General features: G+C 50.3%; 2 protein-coding genes across 24 annotated transcripts in view; both read right to left on the bottom strand.

Annotated features, from left to right (window-relative positions):
* Positions 1-14,975, bottom strand: part of LOC132905053 (uncharacterized) — a 142,155-nt gene that overhangs the window by 2,564 nt on the left and 124,616 nt on the right. The gene's annotated exons all lie outside the window — the stretch shown is intronic.
* The window catches only part of LOC132905237 (voltage-dependent calcium channel type A subunit alpha-1), a 101,102-nt gene that overhangs the window by 40,552 nt on the left and 45,575 nt on the right, over positions 1-14,975 (bottom strand). Inside the window, exon 1 of one of the 23 annotated variants that reach the window (XM_060956347.1) lies at positions 12,281-12,689. The exons of 21 other annotated variants lie outside the window; for them this stretch is intronic. Coding sequence is in view for 1 of the 2 variants with exons in the window: in XM_060956335.1 (XP_060812318.1) it covers positions 4,177-4,265 (89 nt within the window). In the remaining variant the exon portion in view is untranslated. Of the gene's footprint in view, positions 1-4,176; positions 4,452-12,280; positions 12,690-14,975 lie in introns of those variants that run through there. One more of the 23 variants, XM_060956335.1, reaches the window with a different exon arrangement.

Below are 14,975 nucleotides of genomic sequence, written 5' to 3'. Positions count from 1 at the left end.
GACATCCGTGCATTTTGTCGCGTGCTGCGTGCCTTCTAGCTCGATACGTAGCGGGCGAGCCTCGTTGCCAGATTACGTTCTATTCACCGAGCCTTGATTCTCTATTCAGCTGCGATCAGCGTTTCCATCCTTAACAAGTTCCAGCTCGTTTACGAACAAGACGATCAGCTCCTTGTTGCGTCGAACCGCGAGCAGATCGTTTACCCTCCTCTATCGTCCTCTACGAGGATCGAACGTTTCTCCGGCGATACGTAACAGATACGATAAGAAAAGTATTTCGATTAGCCAACCTTTCTTTTTCCAATTCACCGATTCTAGGGAAAAGGTTGGCTGCTGAATTTGCACAACGCGCCACACAATATATTCTTGATCGATGGTAGTCACACTCGGGATGTTCCTGGGAATCCGTTAAAGTGCTCCTTAAGTTCTTCCGAGAACGTTGCAACTCGAGAATGCCCCCCGATGCCCTTCGTTCTACAACGAGAGTAATCGAATAACGCAAAATTTCTAACGGCGACGAGTTTCCTCTTTAAAAAATTGGTATCCTCGTTTCGCCGACCTAACGTCCGACATTGAATTCGTTCGATCGTACGTCTTTGTAACTCGGTTGGCGATTATCTTTCGTCGATCAGACGTCTTTGCGTGATACGTGATAATTCGTGATACGGCAGAGACTAGTTGCGCGTTGTTAATATCAATGCTGGCGAAACTGCGTGAACCGATACATCGCGTAAACGCGTTTCAACTCACCGAATCGGTGCGATTCGTTCGTCGATACAACCGTCGCACGGACAGTTCGATCAACGCAAACTACAAACATCGTCTGGTTGCGACGAAATTCCACGAGACTGGCATTCGGCACGAGTTTTGCACGATTTCTCGGGATCTAAAAATCCCAACGTCCTCGGCCTTTCTTCTCGTTTTTCAGATCTATGCTCCACGCGTACGGGAACAGCATGATCGAAACGAGAGGACGCGCGCAATCTCGTCGATCAATTAATAACGATTTAATTTAATGAAGCCGTAGATACGAAGTCCATTGTCGATGCAAGCGATAATTTGCCACCTACGCCGACCTCGTACACGCGAAACGCATCAACAGGGCATTATCAGTCAGCCACGATATCGTAATAACGATAACAACGTTACTTATCGACGCAATCATCGTTGTTATATTCTCATTCGTTACGTCAACGTTTAATTAACCACGTTCGAACCAGAAAGTCGACTTTTCGACTGTTTACGTTTTAAATCCAACGCGTCTCGCACGAATCGAAATAACTCGTATCGTCCAAAATCGTCTTTTCCTCTCCGTACAAGGTCCCTCGGATAGGCTGGTTAAACGCGAAGGAAGCGCGTTAGAATTGCAAGCGACTCCCTGTCAGATTGACCGTTCGTTCGTCCGTTCGGCCCGACAGAACGTCTCTGAATTATTGAGATCGAAGCGCGAATAATTGATAGAGCTTAGCCCGTATATCGGTAAGATCGATAGTACTCTCGAAAATGAGCCAGCACGGACCGCCTCCGAGCAGTTCGACGGCGGAGAACGACGCGTCGCATCGCCTAACACCGTTCGGTCCTCGTTCGAGCCGCCTCGATGATCGTTACGCCAGCAACAGGTGTAACCTATTGCCGATTACGCACGAGCGAAAACTTTCGGAATTTAACCGATCGGACGCGTGCCGAGTCGAAATCGTTCGCGCTTTTCTTCGTCTGCACGCGCGATCGAGTTTCGCTCCGTCGAATGGCCGGCGATCGAGCCCGAGGAACGTCGCGCCTTCGACCGACTTACGATAGAAATCGTTGCTGACCCGAGGATCACCGGGATTTTTCGGTAAATTACCGAGGAACGAGTCGCGACACCATGCTCTCCCATTCGAAATTGCGAGAGGCGAACTAACTTTGCGTCGTCGAGCTAAAAATCCGAGTTAAAAACCCGTGACGAAGGTTAATCGCGATTTATGCTAGGCAACGCCGTCCAAAAGGACTTTTTACAGGTTACCGAGCCACGATCCGCAGCACCGAGATCCGTGCCAAACCCTCGTGTCGCCGGCCACCCGTGTTTTTTATTCGCGGTAATTAATACAAGGGCTCTTTCGCCCCTCTCTCTCTCTCTCTCTCTCTTCGATGCGTTCGTCTTTCCGACGATCTCGATCGTTTCGTTCGCGCATGCCTAAGCGCGCTACATCGTCCGAACGTTCGCGATTCGATCGTTTCTCCGAGCGTCGCGGGGCAAAGTCGACGGACTCGTTACCAACGGGATCAACGAACTCGAGATCGTTTCGGCGTGGACGATTTCCGACGAAAGGCTGAAATCCTATCGATCGAATATATTCGGCGCCGCGGTTCATAGTATGGTATTGCGGCGTATGGTCGAACCTGCGACGCAAAACCTAAAGTCTGGTCGATCGTAACCGATTGATTACGTCGTACAGTTTCTCGAGGAAAACGGAAGGGAACGTCGCGGTTCTTAAACGCGAAAGGTCGTAAAATGTTTACCGGAACGGAGAAAACGTGGGAACGGAGGAAGGAGGAACGGCGTATTTTCGCTGCACAAATACCATGCTCGACTCTTACCGATCCACCCGACGAATTTGCAGAGCTCGCGAATTTACTTTGGAAAAATTCACGAAGGAAGACGAGAATAGCTGGTCGGGTTACGGCCTGAAGAAGATGGAACGTTCGCGAACCAGCGAACGGGAGAAGGAAGATGCGCGCAAAAATAATTGGCCTTCGATTCCAGATCGTGAACTAACGAGGGAGCAGTCGTGAGAGAAGGCCATTTTTTTCATCTTGTTGCGGGTATAAATATGCGCGATATCGAATTTTCCGACCCGAACTATCGCGAGAAAACGTTCGAGGCGCACGATATTCGTTCGTTTCGATTTTCGATGATCGGTCCTTTGAATCTCTGCTTTCGGACGACGAACAATTATCTGGATGCTATAAAAGAAGGCAAACGTGTTGCGGCGTCTCGTCCGACATCCTAGTTGACGGAACAGCGTACCAGCGTCGAGAAGCATCGAGATTAGTGTCTATTCGTAGCAACTGGGACGGCACTTAAAAGTTTATTATGGCTCATCAGTTATCGACGATACTTCTCGAGAGTTATTAATATCTTTCGGGAAATCAATATGAAAGACGTGACGCCGCGCTATAACGGATCTCCTTGAAAATCGTTGTATCGGTGTGCATGATTCTCGCGTTAACCCTTCCCGAAGTCGTTTAGTCAGCCACTAATACGAGAGACTATCCCTGTTACCCTTAATTTCTACCAACGATCGACTAACCAACGGTCTCAACGTTCCAGCCGTTGCAGTACGTCGTGGTAATAGGTCGGCGTTATTCCTGGGCATAACGACGCGTTTTCGGTAATGCGTGGAAGAAAGTCGAGCGAATTAGGGCCAAGTTTATCAACCATATCAACCGTATCGTGCTTTTTAAGCAACCGGGTTTGCACGCAACGAGAAACTTCCTCCTAACCTCGGCGCTCTCGAAACAAGCACGGTATATCTATACAGCGGCTGATCGGCGCAGGCGTCCCGTTTACGAGCGAAAATCAAAGATCCGCGAGAGCAAGGTATGACGAATATTCGATTTCTCGATGAACGTGGCAGTGGCGATCGCTCTTGAAAAGTGTTTCGGGCGGAAGAAGCGCGACGAGACTCGTTCGAAGAAAGAGAAAGGTGGTAAATCATGGAGAAATCACGGAGAAATCACGGAGGAATCGTCGAGGGTTGGAAAAACGCGATATGGAATAAGCGTGATGGGGGTGGGGGGTAGACGTTATCGTGCTCGAGTCCTGATTCATCCTTGAAGCAGCTCCCACGCGGTACGAGGCGCAGCCCGAATAGAGGTTAACGTTAAACCGAGAACGGTCGAGAGGAATATATTCGAGCGGAAGAAAGGGTAGAGGGCGAAGGAAGAGCGAGAGAGCGAGAAAACTGGGAAGAGGGACGGGATGATAGGGGGATGAAATTGGCGGCCGACTAAGAATCGCAGCAGCTCGAGTGCGCCGGTCGCACCACCCTGGGTCGCAGGGATTCGGGCTGGCGCGCAGCCGAATCGCCGCTCTGCGCCACGTGCGCAGTATATCTGCCGCCTGTGTGTCCGGCATCTTGCTGTCTGCTGCTTACCTTCCTACCTTTCAACCTCTGCACGTCCCCGTCTACCTACCCTTTGCCTCGTTCCGTGTTTTTCCACCACGTGCACGCTACCAAAGCCGATCGAACGATCCTTAGGATTACGAGCACCGGTCGAAGCATCGTCGCCGACTCGTTCACAGGCTGCGATCGTCGCTCTCCACGAGAACGCGTCTCCGGGGCGTCTCCCGGCAGCCAGCTGTGCCGCGCTGCGACCGCGATCGTTACCCGAAAAGCCGGCTAATGTCGCCCTCTAAATGCGCGAAACGATCTTGCCAAAAAGCACCGGAGCACCGAAAGCGCTGTGACGCGAGCATCACGGCGCCCACCCGTTCGACACCTCCACCGTCTCGCGCTTTCTCTCTCTCCCTCTCTCTCTCTCTCTCTCTATCTCTCTCTCCCACTGTCGCGCTTTCTCTCCGACACACACACCTCGATTCTCTGGCATCTCCGCGATATCGAGGCTACAGTCGGCGACGTTGCGGAGCCACCTAGAGAGAGGGGGTTCCTGGTGACGTCACCTCTCCGCCATTTTGTCCGGTGACGTCAACCGAGCCACGACCATCACGACCGCCACTACCGGCCGCGTACCTTCCAGCCTGCTCTACGTTTTCGCAGGATTCTTCCGTCAACCGGCTGCGTACCTCCTTCCGATCCACCACCGCCTATCTATTATTTTCCTTTTTTGCGTTTTCCAAATTTCAAACTACCTCCGACGATGCAACGTATCCGTCAGACCAAACAACGCCACGAAAACGATGATTGGGGTTAGGTTGGGTCTAGCGTTTAGGGTTCGACGGTGTGATCCGATCGACCGTACGTGCTCGTAAACGCAAAAAAGGTGTTGTCGGGCCAGTCGCGGTTGTACGAACGTGCAAGCGTCCCAGCACGCCGGTGGCTAGTGCGTAAATCTAGGTCGAGGTAGTACGGCCGTGGGCAACGGCATTCGGGGGAATTCGATGCAGCGGTTCGCTTATGCTCGGCGTCGAGCGACGCGATCACCCTGCATAACGTTCGTCTTAATTATTCGATTCGAAGCGCTCCAGGCAGCAGTCGATCGACCGCGGTAATCGCATCAGCCGGTCACAGCGTGCCAAGATTTTTCGCTAACGGACACGCGTCACGCGGCAGCACCCGTCCGATGCTACGATACTTTGCGTCACGTGTGCCGGATAAACTTCCAGAGCAGAGAAATTCCCAGCACCTCGTTCAACGACGAGATCCCGTTTGCAACACGTAGCGAGTAGGACGCGTGGATGCCGAAATTAATGACAAGAAGAACGTTCGATGTTCATCTGGAAACCATTCTATTTGAGAAATTACTACAGGAAATTAAATTTGCACGATGTTAAGCGGAGAGACGCGTTGAACGTCGCTGCTGTCAATCGTTATTCCACGCCTTGACTCGCAACTTTGCTATGTCGCAAAGGATACTATACTTCCTCTATCGATAGTATGCCAGGTGTTATCGATTCTTTTAACGAGGATATAGAAATCACCGGTTGCGCGCGGTCTCTCGTATTCAGATTTTATTCAACGGACGACTCTGTCTGTCCTGAAACGTCCGCCGTTGCTAACGTAGCGACGTTGCGAGTTTGCGTTAGCCTGGAGATCGCTCGACTACTCAGCGACGGAGTTTGTCGGTTCTAACTTCGCCGTATTTCGTCGATCATTACCGAATCGTTCGCGGAGAACATGCATCGACTACCCTGATGCAAAAACAGGGACAGATCGATGACGCTATTCCGACTGCCTCGCGACGACGACGTCTTTAGGTCCGATTCAAAAACGTTAATCGTACGAGGAAATTCGCACGAGATCGAGAGCTCGACCGAATCTCGAAATTGGGCAACTTGGTCGATACCGATCCTTCCAACATACGGTTACCGGGCAAAGCCAGATTTTATGAAAATTTGCGCTTCGGTGGACAAAAAGGAAAGAGACGAAGAGACGGAGCGCAATTGGAATATCCACGGTCTAATGCGGACGAACCTGATACGAAGCTGAGGCACCATAAATAGCGCTAATAGCATCGTCTGCGCGTTAAACCCGTGTAAACGCAGGCGGACGTCGGTGAGAAACGGGCGTTGGAAAGCGAGGGAAGGCCAGCGTTAAAGAGCCACCTAGCCATAATAACCGCCTACGTATCCCGGTAAAATTACCTTTCGGTCTATTTGCCCCCAGAAACCGGGGTTACGTCAGCTGTACACGTGTGCCACGAATACGTGTATCCGTTTCGTTTCGACAGTTCCCCTCCGTTCCCCTAACGCGCCCTTGCCCTGCTGCTACCACCACCCCTGACGAATTGTTCTGCGATCGCGCGTTATGTCACTGCGTACGTTTACGTGCACCTCGTGTGCCTCGTGTGCGAGTACGTCGATCTACGTGCACTGCCTAATCACAGTCGCATCCCCTCGACTTCTCTACCTTCCTCCCGACTCTTGTCACATATCTACCGTATACGTCGCTCTCGTATTAACCCGACGATGTTATTAATCGCAATGGAAATTTGCCACTCGTCCGATAGAATCGAAATTTCGGACGACCGAAATAAATTATCGACGATGGACGACCCTTGGATGGACGTTGTTATCGAGTGCGATAAAAACGTCATGTTCGCGGAGAAGAACGAAATTTCGAGTAGCAAACGGATATTAAATACTCGCGGATAAATCGTCGATCGCGAGGAAACAATTTTTTATCGAAGAATATAGAAATTTACGCGTGTAGAGTGTAGGCAACAAGCGTTCGCAAAAGTGGTAGTAATATGCAAATTTAATTGACCACGATAGCGAAGAAAGCGGATACGCGAGTTCGTTTTAACGCGTTTATTCGTCGTCGCTGTTATAAACGCATCGTCTGCGTCTAAACGCATGCGTTTTAGAGCAGCCCGTCGGTCAGCAACGATCACACCGCGTATTCTAGCTTCTCTGCGATGCGTCGATCGAAAAGGCGAATCGCGTTCCGACTACAGCCGTCGTCTCAAATGATCAAATTTTCCTCGAGATTTTCCAAACTCGCGACAGCCACGTCCCGAAGATAAACTTCTGCTCGCAATCGTAAAGGACACTCGAGAGAAACCGTTACGCTCCGACATCGAATTACAGACTTTCGGAGGCAGTTTCTTACGACTATATATAGAGATAGATATCGGATCGTCCCATGGAGTATTCGATCCTTCTTCGAACGTACTTTCGTAGATCGAAAGTAACGAACGAGTACGACGGAAAATCGAACGTTTATTTTCACCGAATGATTTAACGAATCGAACATCTAGCAGAAAATGATGCAAGTTGATTTACGCGCGAAAGATCGATATCGTTGCGGTAATTTACGACCGATTAACCGATGCTACATAGCGGAATGCTATAAATCGTAGAAAATCGAATGTCGCAGCCGGTGATATCGAGTCGAAGAACGAAGAAGAGATTTCCGAGGCGAAAAACGTCGAAACGCGAAACAGCCCTGGCAAGCCCAGGGCAAACACGCGAAAGAGAGGCGCGATCGCTGGCCCTGCAAATATTTGCCCAACTTGTAAACTTATAAACGGTCGAGAAACTGTTTTCTGCTCGACGTGCGCGAGTCGATCCGATCAGATCGCAAGAATTAATTCGATTTGCGCGACACAAAAATTCCTAGGGAGGACGATCTTTCGATCGTTGGCGGTCGTCGACAGTTTGCTGATTCAACGACGAGCAACGGCGATGAAAAACAGTGAATGAGAATCTGAAAGAAGGACGAGCGAACGTTGGGAAGGGGAAGAGGATTCCTGGCAGGGCTGTCTCCAGATTGGCGAGTGCTCGAGCACCAGTCACGACCGAGGATAAAGCTGTATAACTATGTGGCTCGTAACGTCGAGACGAAAGGGGACGGCTATAAACGAGCGAGATCGTCTGGCGCCTGAGAACGTCTCGAAACGCTGCTGCGAGACGCGCATCTATGATTTTAACTCTTTCGGACGAACAGCGACCGAGAAAGAGGAATCGAGAGAAAGAGAAGGCAAGGGGATGGAACAACGTCATGGCCAGACGTCTGACTCGTCCCACGCCCACGCTCCTCGCCACACACGCCATTTCCGAAGAAGTTGCACCAACCAGTGCGGATACGTCTCGCTCGTTTTAGCGCTCCGCAGAAAATCAGCCGCTGCTTCGTCCTCCCTCGATTGCTCGGTTAGTGCGCACATCGGTAAAATCGCCCGTTCTTCCGGTATCTTTAAACGCGATTCGATTACTCGACGATACGTACGAAGCTATCAAAGACGAACCACTTCGATGCCTATGTATCTAGGACCTGAGTGACCTATTTTCGTCCAGCGAAGCCGAACGTTGGCGAGACGTTGCCGTTCGATTCCTATCGAGTAGGACACGTAACCAAAGACAGGCATCGCAGAGGTGACGTTGCTGGTGGCTACCTCTCGAAATTTCCTCCTACGCGTTATCGTGGCGGTCGGCGGGAAACGCGCGTGGCAGCTCGAGGATCGCGAAATCCTACGTGACTCGCAGCGGAGGAGCAAGGAAGAAGGAGGCGGGAGGAAGGTGGCGGGAGGTCGAAGGAAGGTTTCGTGAATCGGAAAATAAAGCACGAGGCGGCAACGGTCGTTCCGCGTATTCGAATGGATGATTTGGTGACTGACGCGAGTGAATGAGCGAAACACGCGACCGTGAAAGAACCGTTCCAAGAAGCTCGTATTCATTGATAAGGGGAACCGATTAACCGACCGTTCACTGTTCGCCGAAGGATGCTAATTAGAATATGCAAATTCGGTTACACGTATAATTCCTAGAAATTTCTGCGGCTAAAACAATTTTTGCCGAGTCAATGGATGCGATAACGCGGCGTACTCGTGGAAATTCCGCGCAATATCTCGACGTGCGAACGAATACGAGTTTGCGTTCACAGCGATAAAGTTGGAAAATCGAATTTAGATTTCCCGGAAAGTTGGCGCGCGTCAAACAACCACTCCGATGATTTACCGTACCGCTTTTCCCCTTCGAAGTTGACCGCCTGACCTACCAATCTGTTTCAAATATTTTCAAGTAAAATTTTATATATACGATAGACTCGTAACAGGAGAATATTCGATATCAAGCCGACGAACGTTGCCACTTTCTTTTCCCCCTTTTTATTAAAATTTCACGACGTTCGGCTCGACGGAACGTTATCGTTGCGTTGTAAATCTCGCCAATCGCAACGAGAAAAGCTGTAAATGATAATCTCCACGAAGGTTTGAATATTCCAACGACCCATTAAAGAAACTACGATCGCAAAGTTGGTACTTACGGTAGCGCGTGTGCCAAACTCGTTTCCGTAGCTGTTCTCGCTAGTCTGACCACGCACGTACTTGTACTACTTAAAAGACCGGACGTGCCAAGCGCTGCCCTTTCTACCGCACCTTCCAAACGTCTAGCTTCTCGTACCGCTTTTGGCAGGACGCGTCTGCCCCGGATCGATCTCTTTCTACTTGATCGCAACGCATTTTCGACCCAGGATTTTACTTCGATCCCGAGACAAATTCCAACGTTTCGACCGCGTCGATTCGCATTGTCGTTACGCGATGAATTCTAGAAAACGCTGGGGAATGCAACTCGAATAAATAGATGGCGAGGCCATTCGATGTAGACAACGGGATCCTTGAACTATAACATTCTAGCACGAATGATACAACTCTTGGCCTTCGATGAATCGCGATTCGTCTAATTGAAAGCGCGGCTAGTCGGCTTCGCCGAACCGAAAGCGAATCGTTGGACGCGGGAACGCGACGCGTGCCGTCCACGTTCCACGAAACCGGACGCGTCGTTGGAACGCTGAATCGCGCTTTTCAAATCCTTGAACTATGACGTTATAACACCGACGTAACTTAAACGATTATTTAGATCGTGGAGATAGCGTGCGGGAGAGGGAGGAGGAAGAGTCGACACAGTTTTTTTACATTAGCGTTCTTACTTTTCCAATACGGCGCACGATAAATTACCGTTGTTCAAACTTTCCACCGCGTTCGTAGCGCGGGACGAATTACGTTTCTTTCGCGGCGGAGCGTTTTACGAATTCGATCGGAAAGATTTCTTTCACCGAGATGATACTCTTTGCCGCGTTAATCCTATCGTTGATCCTATCGCTGTTCGTAGAGACGCGAGTCGAACAACGAGCAACCTCTTCCGGATGGACAAGCGCGGGGACGAAGAATTCTTAAGAACAAAGTCGGCCAAACGGTTCCACATACGCTCTGTCCGCGTATTTGTATCGTGGAACGCGAAGCTCGTTTCCTTACGCTGCCCAAGGTTTATAAATCAGGGATGTCGCCCTTGTCGACAGTAAGGTCAACCGGGGCGACTCGGTGTCTCCAGCAGCTTTTGCCAAGTGGTACGAGAAAAGATAGAAGAAGAGAGCCAAGAGGAGGGCACGGAGAATGGAGAGACGCGAGGGGGAGTGGAAGAGAGTTGGACGAGCCGGAACACAGCCGAAGTCGACGTATGCGCAGTATACGTACGCATACACGCAAACACGCAATAATATACGCATTCGCTGGCAGGATTCTCTTTCGCCTACGCCACGAGGTCACCAAGCATTCGAGCGCCATTGGTCATCGGCAGAGGGGAAGCGAGAACCCGCGTCCTTCGCCACGCAACGTGCCTTACGTATGTCAGCTTGCCCCTTTTGTCGCTGGAATTTCAACTCTCCACATCTCGCACGATATTCCAGGAAATAAGAACGTGGAAACGTGGACGAATAACGCCGGTAGAGGTTGCCACGTTTCGCTTAACTTTCTTCGATCTACGATTTTCCTATTTATGGAAAGGACTTTTTACTTTGTCGAATCGGCAAACTAACGATTTCGAAAGACACGGGGAGCAGTTGCGCGGAAAATGTCGACAGCCACGCGTCACTCGGTGGACGATACCGCCGCTTTCACCCTCGCCTCTTTCGCCACCGAAACGTTCTCCGGCGCCCGATCCGATGAAACTAACCTCGAGGTTCTTTATCCGGTGATAATAAAAACACTGCACGCGATGTCTACGTACGTGTATGCCCGACGCCCATTGTATCCAACGAAACTACGATGGCAATTAGGTTAAACGAACGAAGCGGATCTAACCGTGAGTATTAAACGCACGCGCGCGCGATATCATCGTGGATGTAAAAGGCATCCCTACGGTGGCATAGTCGACCCCAGGGAATATGCCAGCTTTATTATGTACGAAGGACGTGTATGTGCGAACTAGCCTGGTATAGTTGAAACGTGTGCACGCACACTACGCGTCCACCGCTGACCTGCTGCACAAAGAAACTTTCGCGATATCGATCTAGCCGATCACCGGTACAGGGCGGAACCGAAAGCTTCGTGGCGGCTTTCGAATTATTAAATTTGTCGTTAGGAGTCGTACGGCACTCTGTTCGTTCGCGTGTCTAAAAACGCTGGCGATCGCGCAGCTCTGGGTAAAAACGTATTTGTCCATTTACAGCAATCGCTTTGCAAAGTTCGATCGAGTTCGAGCGTAATCTCCGTTCGTTTGAAATGCAAAACGAGATCGGATTTTACGAAGCACGGTTCGTTTTCACAGCGAACCGATCCGTTGCCAAAGTTTCCGGGTCGAGCGACCATTTAGTTTCACGGTAGAATCGTCAGGGTAACGCCGGTGTACTTAGGCAGGCCAACGGATTGGTTCCTCCGAACGCGAAACACGCCGCGACCGATCTACGCGTTGTCACCGACACCGACTCATAATCACTCTCGCGATACTACGATCGAGATACGACTCTCTTCGTCAGAGTTTAACTGTTTCCTCCGTCGTTGGATAGTTTGGGCGAATAAATCTTCGCTCGACCGAAGCAATTTGCAAGGTTCGCGTCAAACGGTCGATCAAAGTGGCGAAAGAGCGAAAGAAGGAAAAAATAGACGCAGGGTAGGAGAGAAGAGTCCGCGTTCGAGAGAAGAGGATCGTTCGGAAGAAAAACCTGTCGAAGATGCACAGAGGCAAGTTTAATGTCGTTGTAGGCAAACCCCGAGGATAAAAACCACGTCGTTGGAAGGGAATCGAGATTCTTTTGGGAAGAATAGTCTCGCGTCTGCCGAGAAAATACACGGAAAGGTGGATACCTGGCAGCAAGTAACTATATATCTATCGATCGTTCATTCATACCGCCCTTTCGGCCCCTCCTCGGCCGCTCGAGCGATCCTCTTCCACCCCCGTCGCGCGTCCTCTTCCTTCGTCCATGACTCCTCCAGCGTCGTCGTACTCCCCGTTTTACGGGCGTCAGAGCCAGTCCTACCAACTGCGAATCCAAGCCTGCCCGCTCTCACACGTGCCGCGCACCAACTGCCTTCGCCACTCTTGCCAACCTCCGTGCCAGCTAGCTCGGCCCATCTCGGCAAAGCAATCAGCCTCGACAATCGGCCTGATACGAGTCGACGTAACGCTTTCCTAGAAATTTCGACCCAATTTCGCGGGTTTTTATGATCCGAGACGTTGGCGACGAGGGGGCGAGAGAGCGTTCCGCCACAGGGGCTGTCCTCCTTCGCCCTTCCAAAACGTCCGATGCAATTTTTGGATCGTCAGTTAGGCACGAGCTTTCTTCCTCGAGATCGTTCAGACTCTCCTCTCGCCTACGTAAGAGATTTTCGCCTCTCTCTCTCTCTCTCACACTCGCTCTTTGGCAACGACTAGGTTAGCGGAAACAATTGCAACGAGAAACAGAAGGAATCGAGAATCTCGAGTCCATGTTCATGAAAATTCACCGCCGACGAAACGATGCGACGACTTACGTGACACGAATGGAAAGGCGATTCGCTTTTTCGCGCGATTCGCCGGTATTATCTTGGAAATAGTCACGCTCGAACGTGTCCATTAGATCGATCGAATCGAGATTGGATGCACGGGGGACGCGATTAACCGAACGAACGACAAAACGACCGGCCGGCACGCTTCGAGCCATTATTTAATTGACAGTTACGTAACGCCGGCTTTTACGTGACAAACCAGCCTTACGGATCTCTAATAAATTAACGTCCAGTCGGACACTCGAACCGGGATCTTCGACCTCCTTTCGCAATCCTCGACACAACCTTTCAGAAAGGATATTACGTTGCCCGTGTCTATACGCTGTACGTTATACGAGCGTGCAAGAAATTTTGATCGCACGCAAATTATCCTGGCGTTTGACGGTTTGCTCGTTGCTCGGATGCAGCGAGTTTTCACTTTTACGTATTCCACGAAGCCCAAACATCGTGCCTGTAGTTTTCCAACTTGAATTGCTTCGAACGCTATCTTCGATATTCTCAAGGCATCGCCTTAACAACAATTCGTGCGATTCCCCTTCCCCGTCCGTTTCGCCAAATATCAGGGAAGGAGTTTCATCTTCGAAAGCGCACGATGCGGTCGATTTAAGTCGACGATCGAGTCAAAGATAGAGGCGACACGTCGAAAACAGTTTGGATTCGGGTCGTCGACCTTTGTTTTCAGGTATTTTCGAGGGAGACGCGTAAAAATTTGAGACAGTCGCAGGAGCCGGTTAGCTTGGGCATTTCAGAGACGAAGCTCGATCGGTCGCGTGGCTACGACATCGTGTCAACGAAGACGGTAAATCGCCCCGTACAAAATAAATTTCCAATGCCAAATTACGACCGGTTCGACGAAAACTTCAGAGCGGATGTCCTTTACGTATTTGCAAGTGCGCACGATAGGAAAATGACGCGGTGCGAGATGAACGTCGCTACTCGTTTCTAATTGATCTCGTTCTCTCGCCGATTATTTAACACGGACGATTATGCGACGCGCACACCTGCCCTACGTACTCCGTGTCGTACGATTTCGTGGGTAAAACGCCGCTAATAAAAGTAGAATTCCCGTTCGACGAGAATCGAACGCTACCGTCCCTGACCAGAGATTTCCATCGCAGCCAAGTATTCTTTGTACGCAATGGAATTCACGTTGAAAGCCTAATAGTTCGGCAGTTAATTTCCTTGGTCGATCGTGACTCTAAAAGTCGAGACGCTCGTGTTTACAGATATTTTCTAATACGAGAGCGGCACGGGACTCCAGATATTTCGTTAGCGGGATCCGTTGGTCGTTTAAACGCGCGTCCTTACGACCTCGTAACATGGCAAAAACTTTAAATCATTTTTCGCCGAATTACGGCAATGTCGCTGTGACAGAGCGCGCAACCAGACTCTGCCTTTAAACGGTACAAATTTTGCGACACACGCCGCTTATCTCTCCTTTCGTTACCTTTTCTCGCAGACCGTATTAATTTGAAAATACTTGCTCAACTTTTTTTCCAGCGAGTCGCGCAACCGTAACACCGAACCACGTTAAAGCAATTATTCACGGAGAAGTTAGGTTCAAAGGTTCGATCCATTAAGCGACGCATCAGAATTTAATCGATACGATTAAAGGGCAAAAAGAGGACAGCCTGTGCGTAGGCGTGAGCGTAGGTCTGTGGAAGAAACTCGAGGATTCGTCCCTCCTTCGGGAAATACGATCGCTTCTTTGACGGATGCTTAACGAAGGAAGGTAGTAAAGAAAGAGAGAGAGGGAGAGAGAGAATTATCGGAAGCAACGCGGGGAGACGAACGACAGACGCGAAACATTGGCGAGGATGAGCGTTCGCGACTTCTGCGTAGCGATCGTGGCGTTCCCTTTAACTGGTCGGCTACGTTGCATTCGTGGACACGAACAGACAGCACTGGCTGATAAGCGACGCGATGAAAGCTCGATAAGAACGGTGGGATAAACGGGGCCAACGCGATACGACAGACAGAGCCGGAGAAACGACTCGTCGATGTATCGTGACACGTCGTTTGCCGGTAATTCTTTTCTTTTTTTTTTTTTTTTTCTG

This window comes from Bombus pascuorum, chromosome 3 (genome assembly GCF_905332965.1).
Source record: "Bombus pascuorum chromosome 3, iyBomPasc1.1, whole genome shotgun sequence".
Lineage (NCBI taxonomy): Eukaryota > Metazoa > Arthropoda > Insecta > Hymenoptera > Apidae > Bombus > Bombus pascuorum.
This window is presented reverse-complemented; position numbering and strand designations above follow the sequence as displayed.